Source organism: Myxine glutinosa, chromosome 2 (genome assembly GCF_964187855.1).
Source record: "Myxine glutinosa chromosome 2, kmMyxGlut1.1, whole genome shotgun sequence".
NCBI classification, from domain to species: Eukaryota; Metazoa; Chordata; class Myxini; order Myxiniformes; family Myxinidae; genus Myxine; species Myxine glutinosa.
The window spans coordinates 36,136,906-36,156,015 of NC_136262.1; the positions used below are offsets into that span (position 1 = coordinate 36,136,906).

The 19,110-nt window shown below is 50.3% G+C and overlaps 1 protein-coding gene across 1 annotated transcript in view; it reads left to right on the plus strand.

Moving 5' to 3' along the window:
• Positions 1-12,559: 12,559 nt before the first annotated feature.
• The window catches only part of LOC137422398 (uncharacterized), a 32,001-nt gene continuing 25,450 nt past the window's right edge, over positions 12,560-19,110 (plus strand). Inside the window, exons 1-4 of the mRNA XM_078772580.1 lie at positions 12,560-12,566; positions 12,798-13,355; positions 13,496-13,655; positions 15,497-15,708. Of these exons, the coding sequence (XP_078628706.1) occupies positions 12,560-12,566; positions 12,798-13,355; positions 13,496-13,655; positions 15,497-15,708 (937 nt within the window). The remainder of the gene's footprint in view (positions 12,567-12,797; positions 13,356-13,495; positions 13,656-15,496; positions 15,709-19,110) is intronic.

Consider the following 19,110-nt stretch of genomic DNA (forward strand, 5'->3'; position numbering starts at 1 on the left):
CTGCTGTCTCAACAATGGATGGAGGTCCTCGATGCCAAACAGGAAATCAGAGCTGTCTCACTTGACATATCACATGCCTTCGATATGGTCTGGCACCCAGCTCTGCTCACCAAACTCACCTCCTATGGTATTCAGGGAAATCTCCACTCATAGCTTGCGGACTTCCTCTCTGGTCGTAGGCAACGTGTGGCCCTGAATGGATTTCTCTCATCTCCCCTTCCTGTTCTGGCTGGAGTTCCCCAAGGTAGTGTTCTGGGCCCTGTGCTATTTCTGGTCTTCATCAATGATCTCTCCGACTCTCTGGAAAATCCTCTCTATCTCTTTGCTGATGACTCCACTATCTGCCGCTCTATTCCTCATCCCTCAGATCGGCAGTCTGCAGCCTCCTCACTCTCTGCAGACCTGGACAAAATCACAGACTGGTCAAACAAGTGACACATGTCTTTCAATCCTGACAAATCTCACACTCTTACAATGTCTCTCCGAAACGACCGACTGGAAAACCCTCCCATCTACTTTCTCAACAATCCTCTCCAAGAAGTTCTGTCGCTCAAGCTTTTGGGTCTCACTATCTGCCATGATCTTTCTTGGGAAAACCACATTTCCAAGCTGGCTTCGAAAGCCAGTCGCCGACTGGGCATCCTCCGTCGTGCGAAGTCCTTCCTTGGCACACCTGAGCTCCTCACCACATACAAGGCTTTCAGCCGCAGCTCAATGGAATACTGTTCCCCCCTCTGGGCTGGTGCTCCTGCCTCACACCTTGCTCGGCTTCACGCTGTTGAGGCCAAAGCTTTCAGAATCATTGGAATCTCCTGCGATGAAGTAAACTCCGAGGGCCTTTCACTCACTCACCGCATGCAGGTTGGTGGTCTTTCTGTCTTCTACCGACTCCTCTCCGGCCTTGCTCCCCCAGCTCTCTCTGTGCTCTGTCCCCTCAATATTCCTTCAGGTCGCACAAGATCTGCCTGCAACCCTCTTATGGTTAAACTGCCAAAGTCTAGGCTCTCTGCTCACCCTCACTCTTTCATTTCCCTTTTCTCCCGCCTCTGGAACAAACTCCCCCACTCCCTTCAATCCCACTCCTCCTTCCAGGTCTTTAAAACAGCTGTTCACCACCATCTCTTATCTTCCCCCATCGAAAACCTTGATCTTTTCTACCCCCGGTAATTCACCCCAGAGTCTTTGCAGTGTTCATATGTTTTATTCCTCTCCCACCTCCCCCCAAGTCCTCCCGATGTCCCTGCTCTCAAATGTTGTGTTTGTGTCCTCCCCCCTCTGTCCCCATCTTGTCTGCCCCTCCCCTTGTTTTTTGTGTTTTGTGTGTCGGTTTGACTTTTTGTGTGATTAATGTTAGCTCTTTCACGAGCCTCGATCTTGTATACAAAAAAAAAAGAAAAAAAAAAAAAGAAAGAGATTACTGGAATTATAGATCGATGAATTGCCTCGCGGGCCGGATCAAACGGTCTCGCGGACCGTATACGGCCCGGAGGCCGGAGGTTCCCCACCCCAGTTCTAGACCGTACATCAAATCATTTTCAAGTTTTGCAAACTTGTTACTCTTCATGACTTCTACTACAGTATGAAGTTTCACCTCGATCAATGAAGTGGTTCAAGAGATATAAATGTTTTTATTATTTGCGTTTAATTAACGATATCTGCCAAACCGCGTGCCCTATCGCAAATTCCAAAAGGGCATTTTAGTAGACTGATATGCTGAACAGATTTGTGAAGTTTCCCCTCGATTGGATCACAAATGAGGGAGGAGCTAGGTTTAAAATGTTTGTGCTTAAAAACGTCATAACTCTGAAACCATGTGATGCATGACGTCATGCTCGCTGACTTTTTTGTTCGTCATGGGTATGCGATTCTGCCTGCAAAGTTTGGCCTCGATCTGTTCAGGCGTTTTGGAGAAAATTGGATTTTAGTGTTTTTCACTCAAAACAATATGGCGGCCGAACCACGTGACCTGTGACGTCATAATTACCATTAAAATATTCTGCAGACCGAGTCCCTCCTATGGTAAAAATTTGCTCTCAATCGGTCCAATTATTGCAGAGAAAATGGTTTTTAAAGGAAAACAGAAAAAAAAATTCCCAAAAAACTTCCTGGATCCGGAATCATTTCCTGAGCTTCACCAAAAACTAACCAATTCTTCCTTATCCCAAGTGCAATCATCCCACCAACTTTCATCCAAATCCGTTCAGAACTTTTCCAGATATCTTGTTCACAAACACACGAACACACACACGCGCACACACACACACACACACACACACACACACACGGACACGAGCGAATGCATTACTCACTGGCGGGAGTAACAAGAGAAAACTAACAAATTTATCATTCGAACATACAAAATGTGAAAAATATGGACGTTGGAAATTTCGAAATCACGAGATTAATAAGTTCTGTTATAGCATTCGCAGGACTATTTTTTTTTTCTTGCCACGTATATTCTTATAGCCAAGAACACAATGAACGTTGTGTTCCACACGTGGAATCCCACAGTGTTTTCACAGTCCCACCGAAATAGACGTGGTGGGGTCTAAAACGTTGTTTTCGGCTTTGAAACAGTTTGTGTTCCAACAACGTCAACTGGAAATAATGCAGACTTATGAAATTCCCAGTATTCCAGCAGATATGTGAAATGTATGAAGGTATTGTGCACTTGATGATAAAAGCATGAAATTTAGCAGGTGACTAGGGCATGCCCAGAGTAAGAAAACTGGCTATAGGGCCATTGCAAATTTACTCCATGATGGCTGTGACAACCGCTTTTTAAAACAGGTGGGAACACGCCTCATGAAGTACTTCCAGGTGTCATGATAATGTAACAAAATGAGTATAATCATGGTATTATGTTGTAGCGGTTCCCGCTGAATGCACACAATCGCCTTGCACCTGCCAGGACGCGGCCAGGGCGCGATCGCCATGCAGGGCTCGTCCGGACGGGCCCAGACGCGCCTCTCCTGGGCATGCCTGGACTCGCTGTTCCCGGGCACGCCCGAACCTCCCGGGCATGCCCGCTCTCGCCTTTCCAGGGCTCGCCCAGAGCGCCCGGGCACGCCCAGCCTCGACTTGCCAGGCCGCGTCCAGGACGCCCGGGCATGTCCAGACTCGCCTTTCCAGGGCTCGCCCAGAGCGTCCGGGCATGCCCGCTCTCGCCTTTCCAGGGCTCGCCCAGAGCGCTCGGGCACGCCCAGCCTCGACTTGCCAGGCCGCGTCCAGGACGCCCGGGCATGTCCAGACTCGCCTTTCCAGGACTCGCCCTTGACACCCGGGCATCCCCGGTCTCGGTTTTCCCGGGCAAACGCCCCGGCATAAATGTGTATATATATTGCTGCCCGATAAACGGGCTTGTCAGAATACCTGAGCTGTTTTGTTTCAATAAAGCAACTCGGACGAATTCCGTCTTTGGTCGCGTCAATTCTTTCGACTCGCGTTGGAGCGCAGCTCCTTCACTGGTGACCTACCGACATGGACACGGCAGTGACTCTTAAACTGCCTACCTTCTGGGAGGCTCACACGGCTGTTTGGTTCGCCCAGGCGGACTCCCAGTTCGCCCTACGAGGCATCACTGCGGACGACACCCGTTTCTACCACGTCGTGGCAGCGCTCGGTTCCGCCACCGCGGCCCGCGCCCTGAGCCTCCTCGAGCACCCGCCGGCTGCTGAGAAGTATGACGCGCTGAAGACGCTCCTCCTCGACGCTTTCACCCTCTCACCGGCGGCACGCGCACGGCGCCTGCTCGACCTGCCCGAGCTCGGCGACATGCGCCCGTCCGAGCGCATGGACTATATGCTCTCGTTGCTCGGTGAGCACTCTCCGGATTTTGTGTTCCGCGAGCTGTTCCTTCGCCAGCTGCCTCACCCGGTACGCCTCGCCCTGGCTGGCACGTCGATCACCGATCCCCGCGCCCTTGCCAGGGAAGCCGATAAGATCTCCTCGGCAGGCCAACACATCGGTGCGGCTACCTGGAGCCTGCCGCCGTCTGAGGCGACGCCCACGACGCCCGAGCACCCTGCGCGGTTGGAGGCCGAACTGCCGGTGCAACTGGCGGCCGCCACGCCGCGCCGACTGCTTCCGACACGACGGCCGGGGCCTCCACCTGACCAAGCGTGGTGTTATTACCACGCCAGGTTCGGACACAAGGCTCGGACGTGCCGACCCCCGTGCACTTTCGGAAAGTCGGGAAACGGCCGGGCCGGCGTTCATTCCCAGCCATGAGCGCCGGCCACTCGGGCAACTTGCTTTTTATTCGGGACAAAGCGTCCGGGCAGCGTTTCCTTTGTGACACCGGCGCCCAACTGAGCGTCATACCCGCCTCCGAGCAGGACAGGCGGGACGCCGTTTGCGGCCCCTCTTTGGTTGCTGCTAATGGCTCGGCCATACGCACTGTCGGCCCGCGCGATGTCACCCTCTGCTTCGGCAGCCAGCGCTTTCAGTGGACCTTTGTGACCGCCTGTGTCCCCATGGCTTTGCTGGGCGCCGACTTCCTCTGCGCGCACGGGCTGCTGGTCGACGTCAAACGACGTCGCCTTGTCAACGCCGAGACCCTCAGCTCCCTGGCGTGCACGATGAGCAGCTCCGCGCCGACCGAACTAGCGTGCGCCCTCCCGACGGCGAACGAGTTCGCTCGCCTGCTCGCGGAATTCCCGGCCCTCACACGGCCGACGTTTTCGGCCGTCGCAGTGCGGCATGGGATCGAGCACCACATACCCACTACGGGCCCGCCGGTCTACGCCAGGGCCCGCCGCCTCGACCCGGCCAAGCTCGCCATGGCAAAGGCCGAGTTCGACGCGTTGGAGCACCTCGGCATCGTGCGGCGCTCCAATAGCGCGTGGGCCTCACCACTGCACATCGTGCCAAAACGGGGGGGCGGATGGCGCCCGTGCGGCGACTAACGCCGCCTCAACGACGCTACCACCCCCGACAGGTACCCGGTCCCGCACATCCAGGACTTTTCCGCCCGTTTGGCGGGACGGGTCATATTTTCCAAAATTGACCTGATACGGGGATACCACCAGGTACCTGTCCGGGTGGCCGACATCCCGAAGACGGCCGTCATCATGCCGTTCGGCCTGTTCGAATTTTTGAGGATGCCGTTTGGCCTCAAGAACGCGGCCCAGGCGTTCCAGCGCTTAATGGACGGCGTGCTGCGTGACCTGCCATTTCTTTTCGTCGATCTGGACGACATCCTCGTCGCCAGCACGTCCCGCGCCGAGCACCTCCTCCACCTCCGAACACTGTTCGGTCGCCTCAGCGAGCATGGCTTAATTGTCAACCCAGCCAAATGCCACTTCGGCACGACGACCGTTGACTTTTTGGGCCACCGCATCACCAAGACCGGGGCTGTGCCGCTGGGACCAGGGTCGAGGCCGTCACCACGTTCCCGCGTCCCCGTTCCATCAAGGCCCTACAAGAGTTCCTCGGCATGGTGAATTTTTATCACCAATTCGTGCCCCGCGCTGCTCAGCTCATGCGGCCCCTTTACGAGGCCCTCCGGGGCAAGCCGGCCAAGCATGACATCGTTTGGTCCACGGCCATGGACGCGGCCTTCGCGAGCGCAAAACGGGCCCTCGCCGACGCAACGCTGCTGGCTCACCCGGTGCTCAACGCGCCCATCACCCTCACTACGGACGCCTCCAACTACGCGGTGGGCGCCGTCCATGAACAATGGGTGGACGGGGTTTGGCAGCCACTCGCTTTTTTCAGCCGGCAACTCCGGCCGAACGAGTTAAAATACAGCACGTTCGACCGCGAGCTGCTCGGTCTATTCCTGGCCGTTCGCCATTTCCGACACCTCCTGGAGGGCCGCCCATTCACGGCTTTCGTCGACCACAAGCCGTTGGTCTACGCGATGGCCAAAGTCACGGAGCCGTGGTCGGCCCGCCAGCAGCGCCACCTCTCCGCCGTGTCGGAATTCACCATGGACATCCGGCACGTCGCCGGCAAAGACAACGCCGTGGCCGACTGTCTTTCTCGGGCCAGCGCGAACGCGGTCCACCTCGGCGTGGACTTCGCGCTCATGGCGGCCGACCAGACCACCGACACCTCGGTGCAGGCCCTCCGGGTGGCGGACACGGGCCTCCGCCTGGCCGACATCCCCTTCGCGGGCACCGTCCTGCTCTGCGAGATCTCCCAGGGCCAGCCTCGCCCCATCGTGCCCGTTTCCTGGCAGCGCCGCATCTTCGCCTCCATCCACGGCCTTTCTCACCTGGGCCGGAAAGCTTCTCAGAAGCTGGTGTCGGCGCGTTTCGTCTGGCACGGCCTTCGACGGAACGTCCGCAACTGGGCCAACGCCTGCACGGCCTGCCAGCGGGCCAAGGTCCACCGCCACACCCAGGCCCCACTAGCACCTTTCACCGTGCGTGCACGGCGTTTCGACCACGTCCATGTGGACCTGGTGGGTCCCCTGCCCCCATCGCGGGGGTTCACCCACCTGCTCACCATGGTGGACAGGACCACCAGGTGGCCGGAGGCTGTGCCCCTCACCTCCACCACCACCACCGACGTGGCGCAGGCGTTCATCGCCACCTGGGTCGCGCGCTTCGGCGCACCGGCGGACATCTCGTCCGACTGCGGCCCACAGTTCACGTCCGAACTTTGGGGCACGGTCGCCCGCTCGTTGGGGGTCACGCTGCACCGCACCACGGCCTACCACCCCCAAGCCAACGGGTTGTGCGAGCGGTTTCACCGCTCCATGAAGGCTGCACTCATGGCCGGCCTTCAGGACGACGGTTGGACCGACCGGCTGCCGTGGGTCCTTTTGGGCCTCCGCACGGCCCCCAAGGAGGACCTCCGGGCGTCCGCCGCCGAGCTCGTCTACGGCCAGCCGCTCCGCGTCCCGGGCGAGTTCGTGCCCGACGCTACCAGTCCCTGGTCCGCCGCACACCAGCGCTCGGACCTCCAGGAGGCCGCCTGACGATTTGCCCCCGTGCCAATGTCCCGCCACGGTGGCCCCCAGTCCTACGTCCCCCCCGGTGCTTCGCACAGCGGAGTACGTCTTTGTGCGTCATGAGGCGCACCGGGGGCCACTCCGGCCGCCGTACGACGGGCCCTTCCGGGTCCTGCGACGGGGCGACAAGTCCTTCGTCGTCGACGTCGGCGGCCGGTCGGACCGGATCTCTGTGGACCGCCTCAAACCGGCGCACGTGGACGTCGACCGACCACCACGGTTGGCCCTTCTTCCGCAGCGAGGCCGCCCCCCGTCCACAGTTCCCCCCGCTCGTCCACCCACCACCGGATCGGACCCCCCCCCCCACGACCCTCCAGGGGTCGCTTCGGCCGGGTCATCCGGACCCCCCTTAAATTGACCCTGCCGGTGCAGGTCGATTCTGGAGGGGCGTGTGTAGTGGTTCCCGCTGAATGTACACAATCGCCTTGCACCTGCCAGAACGCGGCCAGGGCGCGATCGCCATGCCGGGCTCGTCCGGACGGGCCCAGACGCGCCTCTCCTGGGCATGCCCGGACTTGCTGTTCCCGGGCACGCCCGAACCTCCCGGGCACGCCCAGTCTCGTCTTTCCCGGGCATGCCCGCTCTCGCCTTTCCAGGGCTCGCCCAGAGCGCCCGGGCACGCCCAGCCTCGACTTGCCAGGCCGCATCCAGGACGCCCGGGCATGTCCAGACTCGCCTTTCCAGGGCTCGCCCAGAGCGTCCGGGCATGCCCGCTCTCGCCTTTCCAGGGCTCGCCCAGAGCGCTCGGGCACGCCCAGCCTCGACTTGCCAGGCCGCGTCCAGGACGCCCGGGCATGTCCAGACTCGCCTTTCCAGGACTCGCCCTTGACACCCGGGCATGCCCGGTCTCGCTTTTCCCGGGCAAACGCCCCGGCATAAATGTGTATATATTGTTACAGATCGCGGATTAAGATGTTATTTACCGAGCGGTGGTATTGCCGCGACCTAACAGGATCCCTGACTCACCCGATTCACCCAGGACTTTGGCCGGATCGCACCACAGCTAGTCAATAGGGAAAAGACAAAGGCGACACGGATGTGAAGAAGAAAAAGAAGACAAAAAGGTTTGGAAATACTACTAAATTTATTGACTATTTACACACAAGCAAAAAGAAAGCAGTCACGTTTATTTACAAGCACATAAGACGCAGGTGACACAGGGAAAATACTAGCTTACCTACAGTCTTAATTAACCCAGGACAGAACAAACAAAAGGCAGACTCACGTGGGGAATGACAGGAATGGCAGGAATGGCAGGAGGTGGATGGCTGGAGGTGAACGCTTGGTGGAGCCAACGCGGAGCTTGGTGGAGCTTTGGTGGAGGTGAACGCTTGGTGGAGCCAACGCGGAGCTTGGTGGAACCTTGGGGGATTGGTGTGACGGGTTCTCTCTCCTTCCTTAGTCCCACCCAGTCCAACAACTTCCTCTCTTGCTTCAGGACTCTTTCTCTCTCTTTCTTGGTCCCTCACTCTTTACCACCGACTCCTCACCGCAACCAACGCAACCACTTGACCACCACCTCTACTGACTGACTCTTCACCACTCTGCACTTGACGACCGACTCCCAACCAACTCAGACCAACTCAAAGTGCATCTCTCCTCTGTAAAAACGCATCTCCTTTTGGACACGCCCTGCCTTGGGTTATATAGGCCCCCGCCCCTCAACCTTTGCGAACCTCCCCGACCGCTCTTCCTCCGCCCTCTCTAGCTAAACCCCTGGCTCATGGTTGGTCGAGTGGGGCTGGCTCACTCCTCCCCTCTATGACGAGGTGGAGACACGCCTTTCTTCCCCGACTCGAGCCTCGTGGTCAATGGCGGTTCTTGGAGGGGAGGTAATATGGGCAATCGAGACTCGGCAATGACGAGAGGGGATGTAATATGGAAATGGAGGTTTTGGGGATGGGAAGGAAAGGCAGATTTTGGGGATGGGAAGGAAGGGGGATCTATTCTCTTTCACTGGTGCAATGGAGTATTTCAATTAATGGAAGACACAGCCTTACGCTAATACACATAATAAGGATATAACTGTCAAAAAAAAGATATATCGTGTCCTGCATGTATGTTTTATGGACTAACTACGGGAACGCCCTTTGACCTTTTATACAACCACAACGGAGGGAGGAGGGGTGATATTTTACAACAACCTTTTACAACAACATTTTACCACAACAATAAAATAAAAAAACATTCTCATATCCACAACAATATATTGCTGCCCGATAAACGGGCTTGTCAGAATACCTGAGCTGTTTTGTTTCAATAAAGCAACTCGGACGAATTCCGTCTTTGGTCGCGTCAATTCTTTCGACTCGCGTTGGAGCGCAGCTCCTTCAATGTGTTGTTTTCCCATCTGTATGTATGTATGCATGTATGACCTGGAATGATGCTTACTTACATACTGTTTATTCTGCTTGCAGGTGCTGACCCTAACTCATTTGCTTCGTCAATCTACATTGTGAACTCTGGTGTTGGTCCAACATTTAATTAGTGTTTGGTGGTGGTCAAATTAAATATCCTGGCTAACAATGGTGAAGGTACACAAGATAATGGATCCTCAGCAGCCTGCAGGGACATCCAGTAGAGCATGTCCAATAGACTGGGACACATGTTTTCTGTGTCAGGAAGAAACTTCAGAGTCACTGATCTGCCCATCTAATTCAAGGTGAGGCACAGAGGGAGCAGGTTACAGAACCAAAGCCAGCAATCTTCAGGCATTTGGCAGGATTGCCTGTCTGCCAAGAGCAATACCCTCACAGTACATTTGACAACTGGATGATGGTGATGGAATTGAGACAACACTGCAACATCATAAGGCCAAGTTTCATGACTCTTGCAGGCTGAAATTCAACAAAACCAATGCTGCATTGTGCGGAGTAAAGAAAATCATCAGCCAAAGAAAGTACCAGTACAGAAGTGAGCAAGAAGTTCACCCATCTGAATACGGGGCAGTTTTCAGCTCTTACTACAAAATGTTTCTTCTGTAGTGAATTTGAGGCTGGGGAGACATTGCATGAAGCATCAACATTTGACCTCGATGCTCGGGTCAGGAAATGTGCTCTTCAACTAGAAGATAAGTATCTAATGGTCAAATTGAGTGCTGGTAACTTGATTGCACAGGATGCCAAGTACCACGTCAAATGCGTGGTCTCTCTGTATAACAGAGCACGAGAAACAAAGTCATCCAAAGAGACTGACGTTGATTCCGTCAACCATTGCATTGCATTAGCTGGACTGATTTCCTATATTGAGGAAATTCGCATGGACAGTGGAGTGGCAGCAGTATTCCATATGTCAGACCTGGTCAAACTGAAAACAAGCAGACTGGAACAGCTTGGTACTGAGCTCACTGGACGTGTTTGTAATGGTATTACATCAGTTGTGTGGAACCGGAAGTGCTTGCTGGCGTTTTGGAGTATGAAGGTGGAGTTCCGGCCAAGGGGCCAGGTAGTGTGTGTACAGGGTCGTCGACATGAACATGATTCTGGGTGCTGCAATAAATGATTGTTCTCTTTGACATCGCCTCGTGATCTATTCTACATCAGAACTTTACAGTGTTCACTCCACCAGGCTTAATAATCGAATCTTGGCCTATTTTCCAGACATGATAGCAGTGACAAAAGGCCAGAGGTTGCACTTATTTGCAATGAGGATGTTGGTCCTGCTTTACAAAAAGCATGTGAATATGATGCTGACAGTGATACCGTTATTTTTGTGAGAGCTGCTAACATAGTTCGGAGAGACATGCTGAAAATGAAAACAAGATGCAGTGGTTCATTTGGTGATCAGTGCCAAGAGGAATCGTTAACAAGTTCCCTTTCTGCACTAGTATCTATGATCCTGAACGGGCCAAATATGAAAACACAAGCAAGTTTCACACCAGTGCCTCAACCAGTACTTACCATCACACAGCTGTTGATGTCAAACAGTTTTGTGCGCCGTCGGGAGACCTCTACGGCTACAAGGCTACAAGCAAGTGCTACAACACACGGCCAACAACGAGAGACATCTCTGCCAGTCTATCTAGGAGTGATGGTTCACACAAAGACACGCAAGCGTGATCTTGTAGACACTCTGTTCAACTTAGGACTGTCTATCTCATATGACAGAGTGCTGAACATCTCCACTGATCTAGGAAACAAGATTTGTTCTCAGTCTCATAGTGTGGAACATCTCCAGACTATGAGACTAAGAAAGCGGTCTGCTCCCCTCATCTGAGAGGTGGTCTCTTCACAACTGCTGCAGTCGATAACATAGACCACAACCCAAGCTCGGCATCCAAATTCTGACACCAGTGGAGTGAAATTGGCCATGCAGGGTTGTGATGATACCCAGACTGCCTCCAAGAAGACCTCGGCCTAGTTGCCAAAATCGTATACCAGTGTGCCTTCAGCCCCAGTGCCCAGAAAGGATCCACCAGTGCCTAAAACAGATGGGCCAAACAGAGCTGACTGTCGACGTATACCTGAAGAAAGAATACAATAATACAGGTAAAGTATAGGAAGTTGTCTTTCATAATCACCTAATTACAGTTGTTCTTTGAAAATGTATACATGTAGTTTTTCTTTGAAAATAAGTTACACTATTGTATTTCTCTTGTGTTTTCAGTTGGCTGAAGCATGTGAAGCAGACAGTCGCTCCTGACTCATTCAGTGATGAAGAAACTGTTTCGTGGGCTGCATATCACACGAGTCAGCAGGCAGTTGGTTCAGAGCCAGAGAGCAGCGTATCGCTTACTGTTCTTCTTCCCCTGTTCTATGACCAAGCAAACTCTGTTGCCATAATTCGTCATTCAATGGATGTTGTACAGAAGGCAGTGGAGATACTCATTCCTGGACAAGTGTCCAGCATTACTATGGATCGGCCTCTTTTTACACTTGGAAAGCAAATCCAGTGGAGTTGGTCCAAAATCTATGGTGAGGACAAATTCATTGTTATGTTCAGTGGACTGCACATTGAAATGGCAGCTCTTAAGATACTTTGAGATCTTCTAGAGTCTAGACAATAGTGGATGGACCAGTGTACTGGTAGAAGCAGGTGTGGCCACATCTGGCACTGCAGATTCATTTCTCAAAGCCTCTCATGTTACTCGAACATGGCGTGCTCATCAGGTGACAGCCTGTGCTCTGTACCTACTCCTGCAGAACGCATATGACCAGTATGGGCAAAGCCTGCAAGAAGGAGAAATCATATTGCCTCGAGAAGACTGGTGTTCCAAGCGAGCTGAAGTCAGGCCTCAAATCCAGTTTTGGTTCATCACACTGAATTTGGAGCTCGAGCTTATGATTTATGTGAGAGCAATACGCGAGGCAGACTTCTTGCTGTACGTGGATGCTTTGACCAAGATCACACCCTGGTTCATTGCTCTAGACCACACTAATTGTGCCAGGTGGGTTCTTGTCCATTTGCGTGACATGGTAACATTGGAAATGAAACATCCAGAGATCTTTGCAGAGTTTCTCAAAGGAAACTTTGTGGTGAATAAGACAGGTCGAGCATTCTTTGCAATAGCAATAGATCAGGCCCATGAACAAAACAATGCTGCAGTGAAGGGTGATGGGGAGCTGTTGGCCTGACTGAGAATCCAGCAGCACTGAGGCAATGGATGGTTTGTGGCCCTGAAATGGCACGAGTTATTGAAGAGTTTGCAAGTTCAACAGAGAGGAGAAAGAAGTCAGATCACAGGCATCATGATCAGGCACCACACACACAGAGGCATTTACTAAAGATGTCAAATTACTGAGACGTACAATAGAAAGACTGGGGAATCCCTTCTGTGAGGATAGCGGTGATTTTCTCATACTGGACAGTAGATAACTTGTTGACCCTGCTGTCATAGACACTGTACGTCACATTGAGAAGCTTGGACAAGATCAGTACAACACGTATGTCACAGAGCGCCTAGACAACCAAACAAAACATATTTATGAGCCAATCAAGAGGAACAACCTGCCCCTCTTCAGTCGGCCTCCAGCCCAACAGAAATCAAAGGGACAACAGCAGCTAACATCACTGAAGAATGACTGTTATTTGTTCTCCAGGCTATACATTGCCTCACAGATACGAGATGGGGACCTCAACGAGTTCTTTCAACATGAGAATCAGGCTTGCCCACCTTCGCTGTCACAGATGGGCAAGTTAAGAACTGGAGTGAAATCACACCTGGTAGGCTGCCTGGAAGAACTCGTTCCTTCACAAACCAGTGCGTCTGCACCACCTGCAGTTGATATTGTTCTTGATGGAGCTGCAGTTGTCAATATGCTGCAACCTGATCCAGCCAAAACATTTGATGATGATGCAACTGCAGTGTTCCTACCTCACATCAGAGCTCACCTGCAGCAAGCAAGATGGGCAGCCATTGTGTGGGATGAGTACTTTACGGACAGTCTGAAGGCAGGTACAAGGAAGAGAAGAAGGAAAGGAGTTAGGAGAAAGGAGTTAGAAGACGTGTAGAGCCATCCACCCTAATTCCTAGTAATTGGAATGAGTTTCTCAGGATTGATGAGAACAAGGTGGAACTGTTCTCTTTTCTGACAGTCTGCATTGGATCAATGGACACTGACAAGCAAGTCATCACCACACATCACTCTGGCATCCTTTGTAATCAGCGTCGAGATGAAGAAGGCCTTGCTCCCTGCAACCACGAGGAAGCTGATACAAGAATTATGCTCCATGTGCAGGATGCTGTGAAACAAGGGTATATACAGACTTGGCATTTAATATGGAATATTTTTTTTTTCTTGACTTGGGTTTACTTTCTGAACTCAGTATATCAATCTGGTGAGTTTCTTTTACCCTTCGGTGATGTCTTTGTTGAAAGAACCATGTCACTGATTGTCTTTCGCAGCAAGAAGTCAATAACAGGATTATATCCCAGGTGGCGTGACAAAATGTAAGGACAGGTACATTTGACGATTGGCTTCAGAATCGGGTATATAAGGGTTGTTGCGTTCTGTATTAGTGGAAAACAACTGCTGCACGTCTACAAAAGTTATTGCCGCTTCCTCTGGAGATGGTCCGTCAACTTGACAATGCTGTTTGTCATGGAGTGGTGGCTTTACGAAATTCTGGCATAAAACAGCGTGCTATTGCTCGGCAGTATGGCATCACTCAAGGTCAGGTGTCAAAGATCCTGAAACGAAATGCTCAGAGGGGTGTCCCTACTCCAATAACGAGGCCAGGACATCCACGCAGAGCCACAAGGAGAGATGATCGCCAGCTGCACCGGTTAGTCTGCAATGGCCGTACCAAGTCAGCTAATCGGCTTAGGGCTGAGTGGCAGCAACTGACAAATGTGCCTGTATCCAGAAGGCTAGTCAACCAACGACTGGTTCAAGCAGGCTATCGTGCCAGGCGTCCCCTGAGAAAGCCACGCCTGACCAGACAACAGGCCAGCGCCGATTGCAGTGGGCCAGAGAGCACCGTCAATGGCAGCCAGGACACTGGAATCACGTGACCTTCAGTGACGAGTCTAGATTTCTGGTCTATCGTCAAGATGGCCGCATCCGAGTGCGCAGACAAGTGCATGAAGCCCACAACGAAGATTGTATAGTGCCAAGAGTCCAAGCTGGAGGTGGTGGGGTGACCGTTTGGGCTGCTTTTCATGCAGGGGGCAAAACTGACCTGGTTGTTCTGAATGGAAACCTGAACCAGTTCACGTACAGGGTCATTCTGGAAGAAACATTGCTTCCATTTGCTCGTGCAGCCTTTCGAGGAAACTTTGTCTTCCAAGATGACAATGCACGGCCTCATCGTGCTCGTATGATCCAACACTTTCTTGCTGACCATGGTGTAGAGCATATGGAGTGGCCTGCCATGTCCCCGGATATGAATCCGATAGAGAAATTGTGGGCAGAATTAACGCATCAAATCGACAACTTGGACCAGCAGCCGACCTCTGTGCATGAATTGCAGCAGACTATTGTCACTGCATGGCAAGCGATTCCTGTCCAAACCTTGGCAAATCTCGTGAACAGCATGCCTCAACGTTTACGTGCTCTCCTGAATGCTCGTGGGGGTTACACGAAGTATTGAACTGTAATTTTACTGTTTGTAATCCCAGTCATAATTTAGCTTTTGTTTTTGTTGGAATTTTTTTTGGCTAATGTGCAAAATAAAGAGATACTTCTGGAAAACATACAGAAGTTTAACACAGTACTGTCCGTGAATTGAGTTCGATATCAGTTTACATCACTTTCAAGGATCAATTTATTTGCTTCGAAATGACAAATGTGGTTTTTGTTTCTTTTAAAGGTCACATTAACAAAATCTAGAATAATTTCAACATAATTCCAATGAACTCTTGGTTCTAAGTCATCTTGAAAAGTAAGTTCACCCCCACAAAAAAAAGATTCCATATTAAATGCCAAGTCTGTATATACAAAGATCCCAATCTGCATAGTTGATACTGATGTGGTGGTTCTTGCAGTGACAGCAGCACAGAAACTCGACATTCCTGAGCTGTGTGTTGCCTTTGGAACTGGAAATAACTTTCCTATCTTGGCAGCTCATGATATGGCCAAGGCTCTGGGTCCTTAGAAGTGTGCAGCTCTGCCAGTGTTTCATGCATTCACGGGATGACACTGTCTCGTTCTTTGCTGGTCAAGGAAAGAAGACTGCATGGGACACATGGAGGTGCTACATTGAGGTGACAGCAGCATTTTACACATTGAGTGCTACACCAGAGTCTGTAGATGACTCAATGGAGCAACTAGAGCACTTTGTGATCTTACTGTATGACTGTACTAATAGTGAGCAATGTCAATCAGGCCCGCCAACAGCTCTTTTCTCAGAAGGGTAGAGCACTCGTTGGTCATCCTCCAACAAAGGCAGCATTAATCCAACACACAAGGAGGGCTGCATACCAGGCTGGTTACTGCTGGGGCGAAATGACGATTGTAGCTCCTCAACTTCCAATCCCAAGCGAATGAGGATGGAACAAGGGCGACAATGGGGAATGGGATGCATGCTCGACAACACTTCCAGAAGCATCAAAGGCCTGCCGGGAACTCTTGAGATGCGACTGTAAGAAGGGCTGTAGAGGGCTGTGTAAATGTGTTAAGGCAGCTCTTCCATGTACAGCACTTTGTGAATGTTCAGGAGAATGTGCAGCTAAAGTATCACAGCAGAGTACTGAGCATCCGTCGACATACTATTTATCGGTATACAGCAGATCTGTGACATTGGCACCAAATGGATGTGCACCAGACAGCATTTCTTGGTTTTAAAATACCATTACTAACTTTACAAATGTGAAATGGTTCCAATAAATCAAAATTGTAATGACACGAGATGTCCCAATCCGAGACGTATGTTGAAAGTGCATGGAAATTGCAGCCATTTTGGAAAATGGCTGCCACTGCTGACACAGGACATTTCTGCGATGGCCCTATAGCTAAAAATCTTCCTTTAGATATGGCCTAACTCTGTTCCAAATTTGATGCTTTTATCATTAAGTGCACAATACTTTCACCTATCTGCTGTACTATAGGAATATTAGACATTGGCACTGTTCGTGAAATAGTTTTGTTTATTAAATATGAGCAATTTGCCCACCCTTCGGTTGTATTTTGTATGTGAATTATTCGTTGACTAAAGTATAGCAATAAAACCTGATGGATGGACCTCGGGTGTCTTCTGTTAGCAAGCAGCTTGCTATCGCTTGCCAAGCGGCTTGCTTGATTCATAGCGCTCAAGCAAGCACTCCAATGGAACGGAGTGCTCGTCACCTCTGAACAACACAGTGGTCTCTATGGAAACAATGCTATCGTGGTACTCGAGCAAATGCTGTCCGGGCCATTATTTCCAGTATTTTACTCGATCGTCTTGTGACAACTTCTCCAAAAAAAATTATTGTGTTAGCAGCGGCTACAGAGTACGAGAAAGAGGGAATGATTCTACCGTTGTACAAAACACAGTGTGTATTTGTCTGTCCCCCTTTGTAAGGATGATTTGAGTAGGGTTTTAAAGGCCAATCTTTCAACACAACTGTGTGTTCACTACAGTCTATTTTTGAGTATAAAAAAGTCGAAAAACATTTCGCAAAAAAGAGTAATTACGTGTCTTCAATTGGAACTGTAGACGGTGACTTGCAAACCGAGCCTCAAGGGCGGTGTACAGAAGCGTTTTTTTTTAATAACAATAAATACAAGGTGGAGGGAGGTGTAAATTTGTTTCACATGATGTGCAATGTGCGCAGAGTAAAACGAGTGTTAAATTACATCCGTAGAGTGTCTAATAATTTAAGAAGATATAAGCACAACTGACATTAGGCTGAGGCTTCAGACTTTGGCACGCTCAATTGGCAGTACAAGCCTTCATTTTTGACTGGGTTTTATAGTAGTCAATGTAATAAAGCAGGAGTGTCTGTCTGTTTGTCTGTTTGTCTGTCTGTCTATCTGGCCCCAAACTACTACTTCAGTTTGGGGTCTAGCCCCACTAAACTTTATGTGGAGCCTTTCGGAGTCCCATCAGGTGTTGAAACGTGGGTGGGAAGTTTCATAAATTTATCCATTACAATTATGATTTTGAGTTTCCACCATAGTCAGGTTCACGATGTCAATAAATTATATTTCGTTCAAAATCATGGTAGATTAGCAAACCTATACATTTTTGGAAAGGTTATAGCATAAGGAAACTAAAAATCAATGTTTACATTTGGAGAGATACCTGTATGGCGGCCATTTTGGATTTTCAAAATGGCCACTGTAAAATATATATTTTGTTCTATTTCTGCCTCTAATTACCCTAAAAACTTTTTAAAATATACTAAACCTATATTTTCAGGGACAAGGAATCCAATGAAAGTATCAAATTAGTGCTATGGGGAATGGTAAGACACGAATCAAAGGTTTTGAATTGCAAAATACTGTCTTTATATTCGCGATAAGTTGCATAATCAAATACATGTTATCATTTTGTACAGGCAGTTAATAACATCAAAATGTGTCACAATAATTCATATCACCAAACATACACAGACAGTCAGCAAAATCATATATACACATGCAGTCAGTATAACTTCACATCTACACAGGCAGTCAATGACAAAATATACACAGGCAGTCAATGGCATCAAACATACACGATTACAGAATATGCCATTTAGAGTTCGTCATCACTGTCCTGTGTGTCGTATCCGACAATATAGTCCGCATCGTTTTCACAGTCCGTTCCACACAGGCAAAGGTCGGTCAAATTGATTGGCAAATCGAATTGGTCGAATGGTCGATCGAATCGAATTCGATGAATCGAATCGAATCGAATCGATCGAATTGGTCGAATGGTCGAATGGTCGATCGAAGCGATTGGTCGAATGGTCGAATGGTCGAATTGGTCGAATGGAATTGGTCGATTGGTCGAATTGGTCGAATCGAATTGGTCAGAATTGGCAAATGTAAACATTGATTTTCAGATTTTCCATGTAATAACGTTTCCAAAAATGTATAGGTTTGCTAATCTACCATGATTTTGAACGAAAAAACATAGTGAACCTGACTACCAGTACAAAGCTGCTCTCTCTCCGCATGTAAACTCATTCGTGGGTTCAGCATTAGCAGTTTCACTATTTACTGCATGTGGAAACATTCACGAGTTCGGTAATGTCTCAACACAATCGAGATTTTGCATTTACACCCGTACGACGACGCCGATCTTTCTCTGCGTGTAAACCAATTTGCGGCTTCGTCAATTTCTCAACACAATTGAGATTTTCGGTTTACATCCGTTAGATGCCGATGATGAGGAATCCGATGGGAAAAAGATGAGGAATCCAGTCTATCAATACGTCTTGCAGTGAATTAAAGTGTCCGGATGTGGGCACATTCTTTGTCCGCATGTAGGCTTTTCCGTCAACGTCACACCACGTTCGCTTTAGACTTTTTGCTATTTTTCTGTAATAACCCATTTGGGGTGTTTTCGGTCTTTGGGGTCTTTGGGGTCTTTTGGGTCTTTTTGGTCTTTTTAGTCTTTGGGGTCTTTTCAGTGTTTGGGGTATTTTGGGTCTTTTCAGTCTTTGGAGTCTTTTGGGTCTTCGGGGGCTTTTCGGTGTTCAGGGTTTTTCAGGATATTTTGGGTATTCGGGGTCCTTTCAATATTTTTGGTCTTTGGGGTCTTTTCGGTGTTTGGGTCCTTTGGGTGTTTGGGGTCTTTTG